General features: G+C 38.2%; 2 protein-coding genes and 1 pseudogene across 4 annotated transcripts in view; 1 reads left to right on the forward strand and 2 right to left on the reverse strand.

Moving 5' to 3' along the window:
- Window positions 1–4950, reverse strand: part of RPA1 (replication protein A1) — a 45586-nt gene extending 40636 nt beyond the window's left edge. The window contains exons 1-2 of one of the 2 annotated variants that reach the window (XM_074319587.2): window positions 4799–4893; window positions 4334–4428 (exon numbers count right to left, since the gene is read on the reverse strand). Coding sequence is in view for 1 of the 2 variants with exons in the window: in XM_019755527.3 (XP_019611086.3) it covers window positions 4799–4831 (33 nt within the window). In the remaining variant the exon portion in view is untranslated. Of the gene's footprint in view, window positions 1–4333; window positions 4429–4798 lie in introns of both variants that reach the window. The other variant, XM_019755527.3, reaches the window with a different exon arrangement.
- A 130-nt stretch (window positions 4951–5080) lies between these two features.
- Window positions 5081–16597, forward strand: part of SMYD4 (SET and MYND domain containing 4) — a 37978-nt gene continuing 26461 nt past the window's right edge. Inside the window, exons 1-2 of one of the 2 annotated variants that reach the window (XM_019755524.3) lie at window positions 5081–5297; window positions 6249–6394. In XM_019755524.3, the coding sequence (XP_019611083.3) occupies window positions 6261–6394 (134 nt within the window). In that variant the 5' untranslated portion in view covers window positions 5081–5297; window positions 6249–6260. Of the gene's footprint in view, window positions 5359–6248; window positions 6395–16597 lie in introns of both variants that reach the window. The other variant, XM_019755522.3, reaches the window with a different exon arrangement.
- LOC109460274 (large ribosomal subunit protein eL33 pseudogene) lies at window positions 14799–15305 on the reverse strand (annotated as a pseudogene).

Below are 16597 nucleotides of genomic sequence, written 5' to 3' on the forward strand. Positions count from 1 at the left end.
AAACAATTTAGATAAAATGGGTAAGTCCCTTGAAAAACATAAATTACTAAAATTGACATACAGAAAAACAAAAAATCTAGATGGCTCTATATCTAGTAAAGAAACTAAATTTATACTTTAAAATAGCTCAACAAAGAAAACTCTAGGTCAGGATGGATTTACTGACAAATTCTGTATGTCATTTAAGAACAAAAACTACCAACCCTGCATAAATTATTTCAGAAAATGGAAAACATCTTCCAACTCACTTTATGTTAAAAAAATATATGTGATGCTTATATTTAACAAAAGACATATCCAGAAAAAAGAATTCTTACAACTAATTAATAAGAACACGACCCAATTTTCTAAAAGGACAAAAGATCTGAACAGACTTCACAAAAGAAGACATACAAACGGCCAATAATCACATAAAAAGATGCTCAACATTATTAGTCATCAGGAAAACATAAATTAAACCCATGGTGATATACCACTACATATTTATTAGAATAGTTAAACTTTAAAAAACTGACAAAACTGGGGGCCGGCCCGGTGGCTCAGGCGGTTGGAGCTCCGTGCACCTAACCTGGAAGGCTGCCGGTTTGCTTCCCACATGGGCCAATGGGCTCTCAACCACAAGGTTGCCGGTTCGACTCCTCAACTCCTGCAATGGATGATGGGCTGCACCCCCTGCAACTAACACCAGCAACTGGACATGGAGCTGAATTGAGTCCTCCACAACTACGATTGAAAGGACAACTTGACTTGGAAAAAATCCTGGAAGTACACTGTTCCCCAATAAAGTCATTCCCCTTCCCCAATAAAATCTTTAAAAAAAACAAAAACTGACAAAACTAAGTGCTGCCAAAGATATGGAACAACTAGAAGTCCCATAACCACTTTGGAAAACATTTGGCAATTTCTTACAAAAGTTACCATATGCCCCAGCAAGTGCAGTCCTAGGTATTTATCCAAGGGGTATGAAAACATTTCCACAAGACTTGTACATAAATGTTCAAAGTATCTTCATTCATAATAGCCAAACAATGAAAATAACCCAAATGTCCAACAATAAGACAGTGTTTATTCATCAATGGAATACTACTTAGCAATAAAAAGGTACAAATACTGAAACAACATGAATAAACCTCAAAAGCCATTTGCTGAGAGAAGGAAGCCAGACACAAAAGCGTACATATTATTTAGTTCCAATTACATGAAGTTTTAGAACAGTCAAAACTATAGTGATAGAAACCAGAACTCAGAACAGTGGTTGCCTGGGGTAGAGGCAGAAGAGGGGAAGGCAAAGGAGACTGAGGTGGTGTGATGACAGGGGAGTCAACACTTGTCAAAACTCATCAAACTGCATGCTTATAATAAGTGTATTTTAATAGATGAATGTAAATTAAACTTCAATAAAGGTGACTTTTTAAAAAAGTAGTTGTCTGGGTGGTGATCACACAATGTGATATATAGGTGATGTATTACAGAACTGTACCCCTGAAATCTATGTAACTTTACTAACAACAGTCATCCCAATAAACTTTAAAAAAAAAAAGTAGTTATTTCTGGGGAACAAATTGGGGCAAGGTAGGACAGCTCAGTAATTTCATTAAACGCCTTTCTGTTCTATTTTATTTTAAAACCACATGCATGTGTTACTTTATTCTTTTTAATTTAGATACTGACTATAACATTTACTGTTTTCTGGGACATACAGCATGACATATACACTTAAAAGATAAAATTGTCTTAAACTTTCCAAATTAACATTGCTAATAAAAACACAAGGCAACAGAATGCCATAATCAAGGGCACATGTGTTTGAATCCTTGTTCCATGAACAAATTATTTAACTTCTCTACACTTTAAGTTCATCATCTGTAAAACGGGTAATAATAAAAATCTACCTTAGAGGGTTACGGGAAGTACTGGCTATTATAAAGTATCTGGCACATTGGAAATGGTCGAAAACATTAGTTCCTTTGCCTTTCTTTATATTACCCAATTACTTACAATATAAAAGCTATTCGTTCTATTTATCACAGAAGTCCCAAGCATTCTCTCTTACTTTGTGTTAGCTCTTACCCACAATGCCTCTGCTATTTGTGTGTTAGTTGTTTACCCATTAGGGCCTGTGTCTTTTAAACTAAAATGATATTATTTGTTTTAGCTAATAATCAAAGTTGACAAAGGTCCTCTACACTCTGTCACCACAAACATAGGCAAAAATTTTCTTTGTCATTTATGAATAAAACCGAATACTTTATCTGACACTAGAAATATGTTTCTAAAATCTTGAATATAGCAAAAACCTCATAATCATTCATTTTTTTTAAAGTGAAGACCTGTTCCTAATTTTTTTCCTACTACCATAATTTGTCTGAAAAGCAGCTATAAAGTAAATGATGCCAATTTGCAATTACTTCCCAGGTCTAATTATTCCTAATGTATTAAAATATCTACTCATTCCGCCAACTGTTCTTCCCCTTCCCGTTTCCCCCAAGCTCCCTTTCTTCCCCATTCATCTCTGTCCCTTTCTTTCCCCCCGCCTCATATGCAACTAGCAAACATTTATTGGGCACCTAAAACTTGCCAGCACTGCCCCAGGTATTCAAGGTACCATGCTGAGCAAAAAAAAACACACACAAAAAAACAGACATCATTTCAGACCTAAAAGAAATGTAGTCCAGTGGTGGAGACAGAAAGTAACTGATATTAATCAAATCAACAACAAATAAATGTAAGATTACATCTGTGATTATCAATAGGTAACATGCTGAGCATTCACTATGTATCTGGCCTGGGCTAAGCACTTTAAATGTAAGAACTCACTTAATCCTCCCACTACCCAATAGGTATTAGATATCATTACCCTATTTTATAGAACAGGAAAGGCCAAGTTTAGCATCTTGCCCAAAGTCACAGAGCTGATAAGTGAACTCAGAGAAATTTGGGTCTCAAAATAAATGGATTTAACCCAGCATGGGAAGTTAACAACTGAACTGACATGTGAAGATTGTTCGCCTATGAGTGTGAAAAACCACCTGGGCAGTAGGCAGAGGGAAAAGAATGATCAAAACCCTGTGGAAGGCAAGGGCATGGAATAAACCAGGAATTTAAAGAGAAAAAGGACTGGGAAGGAGGAGAGAACAAGTTGAGAATATGCTATAATGGAAATAGCAGGAGGGTATGCTGAGTGGCAGTGAGTGATCCAGGCAAAAAATGATGGTGCCAGCGAGGATGGCGAGAAGTAGATGGAGTTAAGAGATACATGTGCAAGTAAACATGTATCCTGAACATTCAGGGTGACACAGGAAGAATGATTCCTCAATTGCTCAATTTCTGGCTAGCATAACTTAATGGATAATAGTGCGATTCACCCAGACAGAGAATACCAAGCGGCCCAGATTCAGGAAGATAATGGACTTGGGACATGTTGAAATTTAAATGACTTTGAGATATCAGGTAGGCAGATAAATTATAGAGTTTTGTCTTTCAGAGTAAAAGGTGACTCTGGACAAAGAAACTTGTGAGCAAGTAACATAGAGATGGTAATGAGTTTGTCTTGGAAGAGAGCCTTGAGTCAACAAACATTTACGAAGAGGAACCTGTAAATAGGATGTGAAAACCAGCCAAGCTGCACCACAGAAGCCCAAAGAAGAGACTGCCACCAGAAGGAAGCAATGCTCAAGACTCAAATGCTGCTGAGCACTCTGATAAATTGAAGATTGAAGCATCTGTTGGATTTAGCCACTTGGAGGCACTGTTAATTTCAGCCCTATTTATTTCTACAGTGATCCTGGGGGTGACTGATTAAAGTGGGTTAATGCGTTGATGGAGGGCGGTTGTGCAACTCCAGTGGCTCTCAGAAATTGTCCTTTCAGCTGTGCCTGGAACACTCCAAGTCCTGCTGCCACTGTGTACAAGGCTCAGGTTCATTTCTCCAGAATCAACTAAGAAACGCTCTTTTCTGTACCCCTGCTTAGTTCTTTCTCCTAATTGTTTTTAAAATGGCAGATATGGTTTTGGTTTCATTGGAGTGATTTCTCATTGCCTCAGAGAGCGTGGCAAACCCATATGCCCCATATGTACTGCAGTCAGCCACACCCCACAACTCTGTAGCACCTATAGGAAAGTTCTGAAGCAACCAGAGTTCTAAACAGCCATGATTTAGCTAAAAAAGCAATATCCCTTTGCATTTTAGCAGTTTTGCAAGAAGTGTGGTTCTTTAGAATACCCCATCTAGTGTTTATGTTTGGTGAGCGTTGGCTTTCATGAATTCAACATGTGCTGAGTGTCTACTCTGTGCCAAGCACTGGGGATACAGAAAGCAAGACAGGTCTCTGACCTCAATACGCTGACAGCCTAGTGCAGGAGACAGACAAGCAGACCAGGGCACGGGGTCGGATGGACTACCTGGGCTTGAAGGCTCAAACGCTTTCTCTGTGAAATCGGAAATGAAATAGCTGAAAACAGACAGTTCTGGAGAAGTTTGGCTGTGGGTGGGGGGGGGAGGAGGCAGAGAATGGTCTCAGGAGTGAGATGGGGGGGAGTCAACAGTTTATTTTGTTTCGTGTTCTTAAGCAGGAAAACGCAAGCATGTTTAAAAGACGATGGGAAAAATCCTTTCAAGAAAGGGTGATGATTCCAGGGAGTCCACCGGGCGGTTCCCCCCCCCCCCATTCCCGCTATCTCCTCCTCTCGTTTTCTCTTCCCTTTCGCCTCCAGCTCTTCATCCCCTTCTCCACTCCGCACAGCCCCAGAGCCCACAACCACTCCGGCCCTCCGGCCCAGCTCGCAGGCATCTCCTCACCGCTATGGCCCCTTCGCTCAGGTGGCCCACCATGGCTCCGCCGCAACAACTCCCGCGCTCCGGCTGCGCTGCTGCCCAGGCTTCACCCCCGGACTACGGCGCGCTCTAAAGCAATTGGCCCGAAATGCTGAGTACGCCACTTCCGCCTCTCGTCGTTTACCCGGCACAGGGGCGGGCCTAGGGGCTGAGCAGCCACCGCATTGGCCGAGGCGCGGCGGGCGACCACGTGACCCTCCCAAACCTAACTTCAGGCCTAGTCGCCGTTTGGCGGGATCTGAGGGCATAGAGCCAGGATACGGGACGCGCCAAGGTTGACGCGAGCGCCACTAAAAGAAGCGAGTGGAACAGTTCCGGGATCTTTGCGAGCGGGCTCTCGGAAACATACCCGGCTCGACTGGTAGCCCAGAGGAGAGCTAGAGCTGCTCCCTGATAACCCTGCTGCTAAATGTAGTCAAAGCAGTGACGTGATCCTGAGATTAGCACACTGGGGTTTCTGAAGGTAAATAAGACCTGGTTCCTGCCCTCAGAAAAGAACATAGGCTGTCGCGGGAGTTTCCGCTGTAAGTAGCCCTAACTCAAGGTAGGCATGATATGGGCCCCAGGAGAGAGACAAAGTGTGCTGGAATCACACTGATGTAAAATCAGAGAAGGCTTCCCGGAGGAGGTGTCATTTGAACTGTGGAAATTTGCCTGGTGGACTCCAAGTGAGGGCAGGGATGAACCTGGAAAAATGAATAGCCTATGCAAAAAATGGAGTGATGAATAATAGCCTGGCAAGCTGGGGATAGCATTGAATAGCTCAGGATAGTAGTTACCTACGGAGGAGGTGAGACTTTGAACATTAGAAAGTAAGCCAAGGGTCAAATAATGAAGGGTTTCTATGGGGCTTTCCTAAATGCTAGGAGGAGCATTGATGAAGTTAAGGCAGAGTACTGACATCTGTCTGAATGCAGAGGGATTAAATGGGGGGGGGGGGGGACTGAGGGCATGGAGATTAGTTATGACACGCTGGAAAGAATGCCAGACAAGACACGGTGAGGGCTTGAATTAAAAGAATGACCTGGGGATTGAAAAAAACAACGATGTAAGAGATATAAATATTTGTTAATAGTCCCTGGGGAGAGTGAGAAAGAAGAATCTGGGAGGTCTCTCAAGGTTTCTGACTTGAGCAACTAGGGTAGATGGAGTTCTAAGAGAACAAGGATGGTGGCTGTCAATTCACCTAGCGTGGTGCCTGGAACAAAGTAGGTTTTCAATAAATAATTTCTGAATGAAAGAATGTTGAGTGAATTGGAGAAAATATAGATCCTTCTTCAGCATGTAAACAACTATAGAAAAAGAGCACAAGAATTGGTTATGTTGCTTCATGCTTGCTGGAATGAAATCTGGATTTTCAAAAATTGTGCATTTGTAGAAATCTAAATTCCTTACTTTCTTATTCATTTTGTAGACTTAAAGTAGCATGGATCTGCCTGTAGATGAGTGGAAATCATACCTATTTCAGAAGTGGTCTTTGCTCCCAAAGTCCATTCAGGTCACAATTTCTACAGCAGAGACTTTGAGCGATGTCTTTCTTCACACCTCTTCGCTTCTTCAGTAAGTGAATGAAAGCTTTAACCAGGGAAATTTTAATCTGGGAAATGTTCCCTTTTGTCATTTGCTCTCAAGTTATATCTCATTTTGATGGAAAGATTCTAAGTTTATTTTATTTTTTGCATAAAGCATTTTATCATTTTAATTTTTTCGTGTGGTCAAGTAACCCTATTTTATTTTATTTATTTATTTTTACTTATTTACTTTTCATGAGTTTCAGCTGTACAAAACAACATCATGATTAGACATTTATACCCGTCACAAAGTGATAACCCCAACAAGTCTACTACCCCTCTGACATCATACATAGCCATTGCAATACCATTAACTATATTCCCTATGCGGTACTTTACATTCTGTGACTATATGTATATATATTTAATTATAGTTGACATTCAGTATTACTCTACATCAGCTTCAGCTGTACAGTGCAGTGATCAGGCATCTACACAATCTATGAAGTGATCTCCCCGATAACTCCAGTACCCATCTGACACCCTACATAATCTTTACAACATTATTGATTATATTCTCCGTACTGTATTTCACATCCCCGTGACTACTTTGTGACTACCGGTTTGTACTTTCTAATCCCTTCACCTTCTCCCTTGCCCCCCTCCCCCCTCCCATCTAGTAGCAACCATCAGTTTTTTTTCTCTGTATCTCTGAGTCTATTTCTGTTTTGTTTGCTCGTTTATTCTGTTCTTTAGATTCCACGTATGATTGAGATCATATGATGTTTGTCTTTCTCAGTCTGACTTATTTCATTTAGACTAATATCCTCTAGGTCCATCCATGTTGTTGAAATGGGAAGATTTTGTTCTTTTTTATGGTCAAGCAATACTCCATTGTATAAATGTACCACAATTTCTTTATCTAGTCGTCTACTATGGTCATTTTGGTTGTTTCCATACCTTGGCTATTGTGACTAGCACTGCAGTAAACATAGGGGTGCATATATTTTTTTTGAATTAGTGTTTTGGATTTCTTTGGATAAATACCCAGGAGTGGAACTGTGGGGTCATAAGGTAGTTCTAGTTTTAATTTTTTGAGGAACCTCCATACTGTTTTCCATAATGGCTGCACCAATTTGCAATCCCACTAACAGTGCACAGGGTTCCCTTTTCTCCACAACCTCACCAACACTTGTTGTTTGTTGATTTATTGATGATAGCTATTCAGATAGGAGTGAGGTGGTATCTCATTGTGGGTTTTATTTGCACTTCTCTGATGATTAGTTATGTTGAACATCTTTTTATGTGTCTATTGGCCATCTGTATGTCCTCTATGAAGAAATGTCTCTTCATGTCCTTTGCCCATTTTTTAATTGGATTGTTTGGTTTTTTGGTGTTGAATTGTATGAGTTTTTAAAATAAATTTTGGATATTAACCCCTTATCAGATGTATCATTGGCAAATATCTTCCCCCATTCAATAAGATATCTTTTTGTTTTGTTAATGGTTTCCTTTGCTGGGAAAAAACTTTTTAGTTTGATGTAGTCCCATTTGTTTATTTTTTCTTTTGTTTCCCTTGCCCGAGGAGGTATATCAGTAAACTATTACTAAAGGTAATGTCTGACTTCCTGTGTTTTCTTCTAACAGTTTTATGGTTTGGGGTCTTACATTTAAGTCTTGAATCCATTTTGATTTTATTTTTGTATATGGCAGAAGAAGGTGGTCCAGTTTATTTTTTTGCATATATCTGTCCAGGTTCCCCAGTACCATTTATTAAATAGACTGTCTTTACCCCAGTGTAAATTCTTGCTTCCTTTGTCATAGATTAAATGACCATATAGGCATGGATTTATTTCTGGGCTCTCTCTTCTGTTCCATTGATCTATGTGTCTGTTTTTATGCCAATACCAAGCTGTTTTGATTTCTATATATACTTTGATATAGGTAGCATGATACTTCCCACTTTGTTCTTATTTCTCAGGATTGCCGTGGCTATTTGGGGTCTTCTATAGTTTCATATAAATTTTTGGTTTATTTGTTCTAGTTCTGTGAAAAATTTCATTGGTATTTTTATAGGGATTGTGTTGAATCTATATATTGTTTTGGGTAATATGGACATTTTAACTATATTAATTGTTCCTATCCATGAGCATGGTATATGTTTCCATTTATTTGTATCTTCTTTAATGTCTCATAATTTTCTGAGTACAGGTCTTTTACTTCCTTGGTTAAATTTATTCCTAAATATTTTTTGATGCAATTGTAAATGGGATTGTTTTCTTAATTTCTCTTATAATTCGTTATTGGTGTATAAAAATGCAACCGATTTCTGAATATTAATTTTGTGTCCTACTTTACTAAATTTATTTATCAGTTCTAATAGTTTTTTTGGTGGAATCTTTGGGGTTCTCTATATATACTATCATGTCATCTGCATATAATGACTATTTTACTTCCTCCTTTCCAATTTAGATGCCTGTTATTTCTTTTTCTCGTCTGATTGCTGTGGCTAAAACTTCCAGTACTATGTTGAATAAAAGTGGGGAAAGTGGGCATCCTTGTATTGTTCCTGATCTTAAGGAGAATGCGTTTAGCTTTTCCCCATTGGGAATGATGTTAGCTGTGGGTTTGTCATATATGGCCTTTATTGTGTTGAGATGTGTTCTCTCTGTTCCCACTTTGCTGAGAGTTTTTATCATAAATGGATGCTGTGTTTTGTCAAATGCTTTTTCTACATCTATTGAGATGACCAAATGATTTTATTTTTCATTTTGTTTATTTGGTGTATCACGTTAATTGATTTGCGGATATTGAACCACCTTGCATACCAGGAATGTCTCCCACTTGATCGTTGTGTATGATCTTTTTAATGTATTGCCGAATTCAGTTTGCTAATATTTTGTTGAGTATTTTTGCATCTATTTCATTAGGGGTATCAGCCTATAGTTTTCTTTTTTTGGAATGTCTTTTTCTGGTTTTGGGATCAGGGTAATGGTGGCCTCATAAAATGAGCTTGGAAGCCTTCCCTCCTCCTGGATTTTTTAGACCAGTTTGAGAAGAATAGGTGTTAATTCTTTTTTATTTTTGTATTTTATTTTATTTTATTTTTCAATTGGGGAAGGGGAACAGGACTTTATTGAGGAACAGTGTGTACTTCCAGGACATTTTTTTTTTTCCTATGTCAAGTTGTTGTCCTTTCAATCTTAGTTGTGGAGGGTGCCGTTCAGCTTCAAGTTGTTGTCCTTTCAGTCTTAGTTGTGGAGGGCGCAGCTCAGCTCCAGGTCCGGTTGCCTTTGCTAGTTGCAGGGGACACAGCCCACCATCCCTGGCAGGAGTCGAACCGGCAACCCTGTGGTTGAGAGGACGGGCTCCAACCAACTGAGCGGATCCAACCAACTCAAGGTGCCGTGTTCAATCTTAGTTGCAGGGGGCGCTTCCCACCATCCCTTGCGGGAATCGAGGAATTGAACTGGCAACCTTGTAGTTGAGAGCCCACTGGCCCATGTGGGAATCGAACCGGCAGCCTTCGGAGTTAGGAACATGGAGCTCTAACCTCCTGAGCCACCAGGCCGGCCCATGTTCATTCTTCTTTGAATGTTTGGTAAAATTCACCTGTGAAGCCACCTGGTCCAGGACTTTCGTTTGTTAGGAGCTGGTTGATAACTGATTCAATTTTTTTGGTAGTAATTGGTCTGTTCAGATTTTCTGTTTCTTCTTGATTCAGCCTTGGAAGATTGTATACTTTTAGGAATTTATCCATTTCTTTTAGATTGTCTAATTTGTTGGCATATAGTTGCTCGTAGAAAGATTAAGTTTAGATTTTTATATTTTGGGGCATTCAGCAATTCTTACTGTTTCCAGTGTTTTCTAACCTACTATAACAGAAAAGGTAGGGGTGTTATTTAGCTTTTTTGGTGTCAATGTTATATTTCAATAACCAGTGCCTTGCAATAGTCACTAGGCTGTGAACTTTGCCATCTCCCAAAGGTTGTAGTGGAGATTTACTAGCTGCACATAGAAATTCCTAAGTGCTCAAATTTGGAAAGGATCTTAGAGGTCATATAGTCTAACCTCAGTATTTTTCAAACTCTTGACTACATTCATCAGGAAGAAATATTTTATATCACAACCTAGTACACACACACACACACACACACACACACACACACAACTGAAACAAGAATTTTTCTACAACTTCATTCAGTGAATTTTTATTGATCACCTATTTTGTGCCCCAAATTCTCTAAAACTGATAAAAGATGCCAACCCACAGATTCCCTAAGCTCAGCAAATCCCAAGTAGTGTAAACATAAGTAAAATCACACCTAGGGACAGCAGACTCAAACTGCCAAAAACTAAAGAGAAAAAAAAGAGGAAATCTTAAAAACAACCAAAGAAAAAAGACATGCTACCTTTATAGGAATAAAAATAAAACTAATAATGGCTGATTTGTTTCAATGAAACTATGGAAGCCAGGAGATAATTGAATGGCACATTTAAAGGACTGAAAGAAAAATAAAGCAAAACAAACTTGCCAACCTAGAATTCTATTCCTAACGAAAATACCTTGCAAAAGTGAATGCAAACTAAAACATTTAGAAGTAAGACATGACAACAGTAGTACCAAGGGGAAGATGGATAAATGGAGTTCAATTGTTGTTAGGTTCTGGCTGTGTTTGAAAAATGGTAAAAGTACTAACTGAATATGGTAATAAATCAGGGATTCATTTTGTAACCTCTAGGATAACCACCAAATGTATGCAAAAATTTATAATCAAGTCAATTCTCTCTTTCCCCATATGGTAGGCAGAATAATACATTCTAATATGTCCATGGCCTAATCTCTGGAATTTGTGAATATGTTAGGTTACCTGATAAAGGGAAATTAAGGTTGCAAATGGAATTAAGATTGCTGGTCAGCCAATTTTAAGATAGAGAGAGTAGCCTGGATTATCCAGGTGAGCCCAGGGTAAGCACAAGAGTCCTTACAAGAGGAAAAAGGAGAAAGAGGAGAAGAATCAGAGGGAGATGTGACTATGGAAGAATAGTCAGAGAGATGCAACATTGCTGGCTTTGAAGACATAGAAAGGAAGCCCCAAGCCAAAAAATGTAGGCAGCCTCTAGAAACTGGAAAAGGCAAGGAAACAGATTCTCCCCTAGAACATCCAGAAATCAATGCATCCTTACCAACACCTTGATTTTAGCACATTGAAACTCGTGTCAGACTTCTGCCCTTCAAACTGTAAGATAAATTTTTGTTTGTTTTAAGCCATTAATTTTGTGGTGATTGTTACAGCAGCAACAAAAAACCTAATACACTCCCTTTACTTCCCTAATCCAATTACTGTTGGCAGCTAGACCATTACAATAGCTTCCGAACTGGTTTCCCCTCCACCCTTGCCTCCCTCAGAACTATTTTCTATACCACAACAGAAATCATTTTTCAAAACACAGATCAGATTTATTGATCTCACTGAAAACTGTTCAGGAGTTTCTTTTGCTCTTAAATAAAGACTAAAATTCTTACTGCCTATTTCTCCGGCCTCCTCTTTCACCACTCTCCCCTTTCAGACATACTGGGCCTTCTTTCAATTCTTGATATTCACTATGCTTCTTTGTGTCACATGGCCTTCACTTATTGTAGTTCTTCTGCCTGAAATGCTTGTCCTAGTTCCTCTCTACTCCACTATTCCCTAAGAACTAATTAACTTCTCATCCTTCAGGATCAGCCAAATCTTTCCTCAGGAAAGCCTTCCCTGAATCCCAGCTGGGTCATCTTCATTTTTTATACATTTACAATACTACATACCTTTCCTTTTTTACATTTGTGTAATCATTTGGTTAATGTCTGTCTTCACTACTAGTCTGTAAACTCCATGAGGGCAAGGATCTTGTCTGTATTTGTTTGTCTTTCTGTAGACAAGAGCAGTGCAGTGTCAAAAAAACAGGTACTCAATAAATACTAATTGAGGGGCGGCCGGATGACTCAGTTGGTTAGAGGTCGAGCTCTTAACAACAAGGTTGCTGGTTCACTTCCCACATGGGATGGTGGGCTTCGCTGCCTGCAACTGAAAATTGAAAACAGCGACTGGACTTGGAGCTGAGCTGCGCCCTCCACAACTAGATTGAAGGACAACGACTTGACTTGGAGCTGATGGGCCCTCGAGAAACACACTCTTCCCCCACATTCCCCAATTAAAAAAACAAAAAACGGTGTTTAAAAATAATAATAATAATAAAATAAATACTGATTGAATTACCTGAAGCTGAAGTTGACTAATATTTATGTCAACTATAGTTTAATATATATAGTCACAGAATGTGGAGTACAGCATGGGAAATAGAGTCAATGGAATTGTAATAGATATACAATGTCAGAGGGGTAGTAGATTGGGGGAGGGGGGTTATCACTTTGTGAAGGGTGAAATGTCTAACTAGTGCATGGTTTAGTACACCTGAAACTAATTTTAAAAAAGAAAAAAAAATACTGATTGAATGACAGCTTGGTAATGTGTATAAAGCTCTTAGTTCAGTGGCAGGCACATATGACACATAAATGAGAGTCTCATCTATATGCAGATACATAAACACGTACCTTTCACATTCAAGGTTGACATTTTATCTTTATGCCACTAACTATCACAGTGTCTTTCTAGTTCTTTGTATGTAGTCTCATTCATTTGTAGATAAATATACACTTACCTTTTTTTCTCTGTTAGATTATATCGTGTGCTTTGTCCTGTGAGGTGTTTTCTAACATCACATATGATATTGCTAGTGCAATATGCGACAATTTATTCTTTTCCCTATTGATTGATGGGCAATTACATTATTTCTAGGTTTGGTTTGGTTTTTTGTTTGTTTGTTTGTTTGTTTTACTGTTACAAATAATGCTGCAGTGAACAAATGTTATATATTTTTGTACATAGATTTAGAACTTAAGATAGGTTCTTGAAAGAGGAATTGTTACATCAGTAGTTATAAGCATTTTAAATTTAATAAATTTGTCTTCCTAAAAGGCTTTACCAGTTTACCATGAGCAGCATATAAAAACCCTTTCCCATGTCCTCACCAACATTAGAAAGCAACCATCTTTAATTTTGCCAACCATAAGGACAAAACAATCTTGTTTAATTTGCATTTTTCTGATTACTAGTGAAGTAATGGACTATTTCTGACATTACACCATTTATAGTTCTTCTGTGAATTGTTCATGTGTACCCCTTGCCCATTTTTCTAGTGGAGTGTCTATCTTTCTCTTATTAATTTGTAGGAGATCTTTTTCAATCTGGCTGTGTAATTCTCTGCTATATATGTTACTAATTTTTCTCTTAGTCTATTACTTATCTTTTTTACTTTACTAATGGTGTCTTGCATCGTATATAAATTATGTGTATATGTTTTAACTTATACAGCTATGTCTGTCACTTTCTTACAGCTTCTGGATTATGTGTCTTAGGATAGTCTACTCCAAGGTTATAAAAATATTATTTATCTTTTTCTAACATTTTTTGTAATTTTGTGATTTCATTTTAGCTCTCTAATCCATCTGGAACTTATTTTTGTGTGTGATGTGAGGGAGTAGTCTAAGTTTTTTCCAGATAAATTTTCCACAGCATTTATTGACAAGTTCATCATTTCCCCAGTGCTTCAAAATGCTATATTTTTCAAAAATTAAATCCCCACTTTTCCATAAATTTGTTTCTAGACTCTTTTTCATGTCAAAAACCAAAGGTTTTTAATTAGTGACTTTATAGTACAATATTAGAATTCTTTCAATTTCAAGTAACAGATACCCAGTTCAAATTAGGAAATTTATGGCCTTTGAAACTAGGATTTCCAAGGCAGATCTATTTTCAAGCAGGATTGTATCCAGGGGCTCAGATAATGTCATCAGACTCTATCTCTTCATGGGTCAGACTGTCTCCACCTGATGGCACAATAACCATTGGTAGCCCTGGGCACACACTAATAACCACAAAAAAGGTCTAATAACCACAAAAACGGAGACCATCTTTCCTGAGAGTTTTGGCAGAAAAGGTCTGGGTTGGACTCTGATCAACCTAACTTTGATCACATGTGCATCCCTTCAACCAATGCAACCAATGGGGCTGGGCTCCTCTGATTGGCCAGGCCTATATCACATGCCCAACCCTGTTGCGAAATTGGAGTCCACCCCACTTCAACCACAGGGAATGGCTTCCCCTCTGAGATATTATTACCAAATGTATTGAGAAGGGGCTCTCAAAAGCAAGGAAGTCTAGTACATATGTGGCTTTGCTGTCTGGTAAACCAGATTCCCACCCACACATATTAAGGCATTATTTTTCAAGATTTTCAAGAATAGCCTGGCTATTTCGTACACATTTTCCTCATGTAAACTTTAGAATTGGCTGTTAAGTTCCATAAAAAATATTGTTGGTTTTTTTTAATTAGGATTGTGTTGGGTTTATAGGTTCATTTAGGGAGACTTGACATCTTTACAAAATATTAAATTTCTTCACCCAAGTAAATGGTATGTCTTGCCATTTGTTTAGGATTTCTTTTATGCCCTTAAGTAAAATTTTATTGTTTTGTTTGTTTGTTTTACAAGAGAACAAATCCACTTTATTTACTTTTCTGTAAGTTTAAATCCTTGAGGGGTAGAGCATTACCCGGATTCTGTGTCCTATGGCCTTAGCAGGGATGTGGCTTCTGAATTTGGCATGAACCATGCTACTGTTTCCATGAGCACGAGTTACTTTGCCCAAGATTACTCTGGTTTTGTTCGTTTTGCCACCAGGAGTCCCTGTGTTGTTCTTGGCCTTGTACACATAAGCACATCTCTTGCCCAGACAGAATTCAGTTTCATCTCGAGCATAAACACCTTCAATTTTGAGAAGATCTGTGTGCTCTCTCTGGTTCCAGAGACCCCGCTTATAGCCAGAAAAAAAGGCCTGGGACCACTGCCTTCCAGACATATTTGTTGTTTTAGAAATCCAGTTACCAGTAGGCCTCCACAGGCTCCAAGATGGCGGGCGGGTTGGGGGGAAAGCTATCGTTTTCTTTATATAGATCTTATACATTTCCTCTTAGATTTAGTCTTACTTTTGTAAGGTTTCTGTTGCTATTGTAAATAAGACTTTTGCCCCCCTCCAATTACATGCTCTGATAATTGGTGGTATAAATAAAAGCCAGGACTTTTTAAAAATCATCTTATAATTGGTCACCTAACTGTACTTTCACATTAATTCATAATTTTTATGCCAATTCACTTAGAATTTTTAGGTAAGTAGCTAAATATGCAGATAGTAATCCTCCTTTCCAATATTTGTGCCTCTTATTTTGCTCTTTAGTTATCATAGCATTGGTTAGAGCTCAGTGCAATGTTGAATAGTACAGTCTTTTAAGACATTTGCCATAGGTTTATAATACATACCCTTTTACGATTTAAGTAAGTCCTCCTATATTCTATCATAAATAGATGTTGAATTTTACCAATACCTTTTTGATATATTGTGGGAGGAATGATCATTTTCTTTTTCTCTTTTAATCTGTTAATATTGGATTTACATCAGTAGATTTACTGAAGTTGAACTGTTTTGAAGATAAACTATCATCTATCATCTTAACACATGGCTAGATTCAATTTGCTAATGTTATTTTTAGATCTATGTTCATAGGTGATACTAGCCTACATGTTCTTTTTTGTGCTCTGTTTGTCAACTCTTGGTATCAGGGTTATTGTAGCCTCATAGCCTGAATTGGAGAGCTTCCCATCTTTTTCTGTGCTCTGTAATAGTATACATAATGTAGGGAATATTTAATTCTTAAAAGCTGGTAGAAAAATCCTGTAAACCTATGTAGACCTGGTGCCTTATAAAGTTGAAATATTTTCTTTCTTCAGTTTAATTTTTGTCAGATTAATATGCATATAGTGTAAAAAGTCAAATAGTACTTTAAAGCCTGTAAAGAAAAACAGCAACTCTCTTTCTCACTCTTCCCCATTCCTACTCTCCAGAGATTGCTACTTAAAATTGTTTTAATTGTTTCTTCTGGCATTTAATTTCATAGTACTATAAACAGTATGCTAACACTGCTGTTTCTTTCTTCTTCTTTTTTTTTAAGATTTTATTGGGAAAGGGGAACAGGACTTTACTGGGGAACAGTGTGTACTTCCAGGGCTTTTTTCCAAGTCAAGTTGTTGTCCTTTCAATCTTAGTTGTGGAGGGTGCCGTTCAGCTTCAAGTTGTTGTCCTTTCAGTCTTAGTTG

Source organism: Rhinolophus sinicus, chromosome 12, assembly GCF_057876585.1.
Source record: "Rhinolophus sinicus isolate RSI-liver-muscle chromosome 12, RSI-T2T, whole genome shotgun sequence".
Classification (NCBI taxonomy): Eukaryota; Metazoa; Chordata; class Mammalia; order Chiroptera; family Rhinolophidae; genus Rhinolophus; species Rhinolophus sinicus.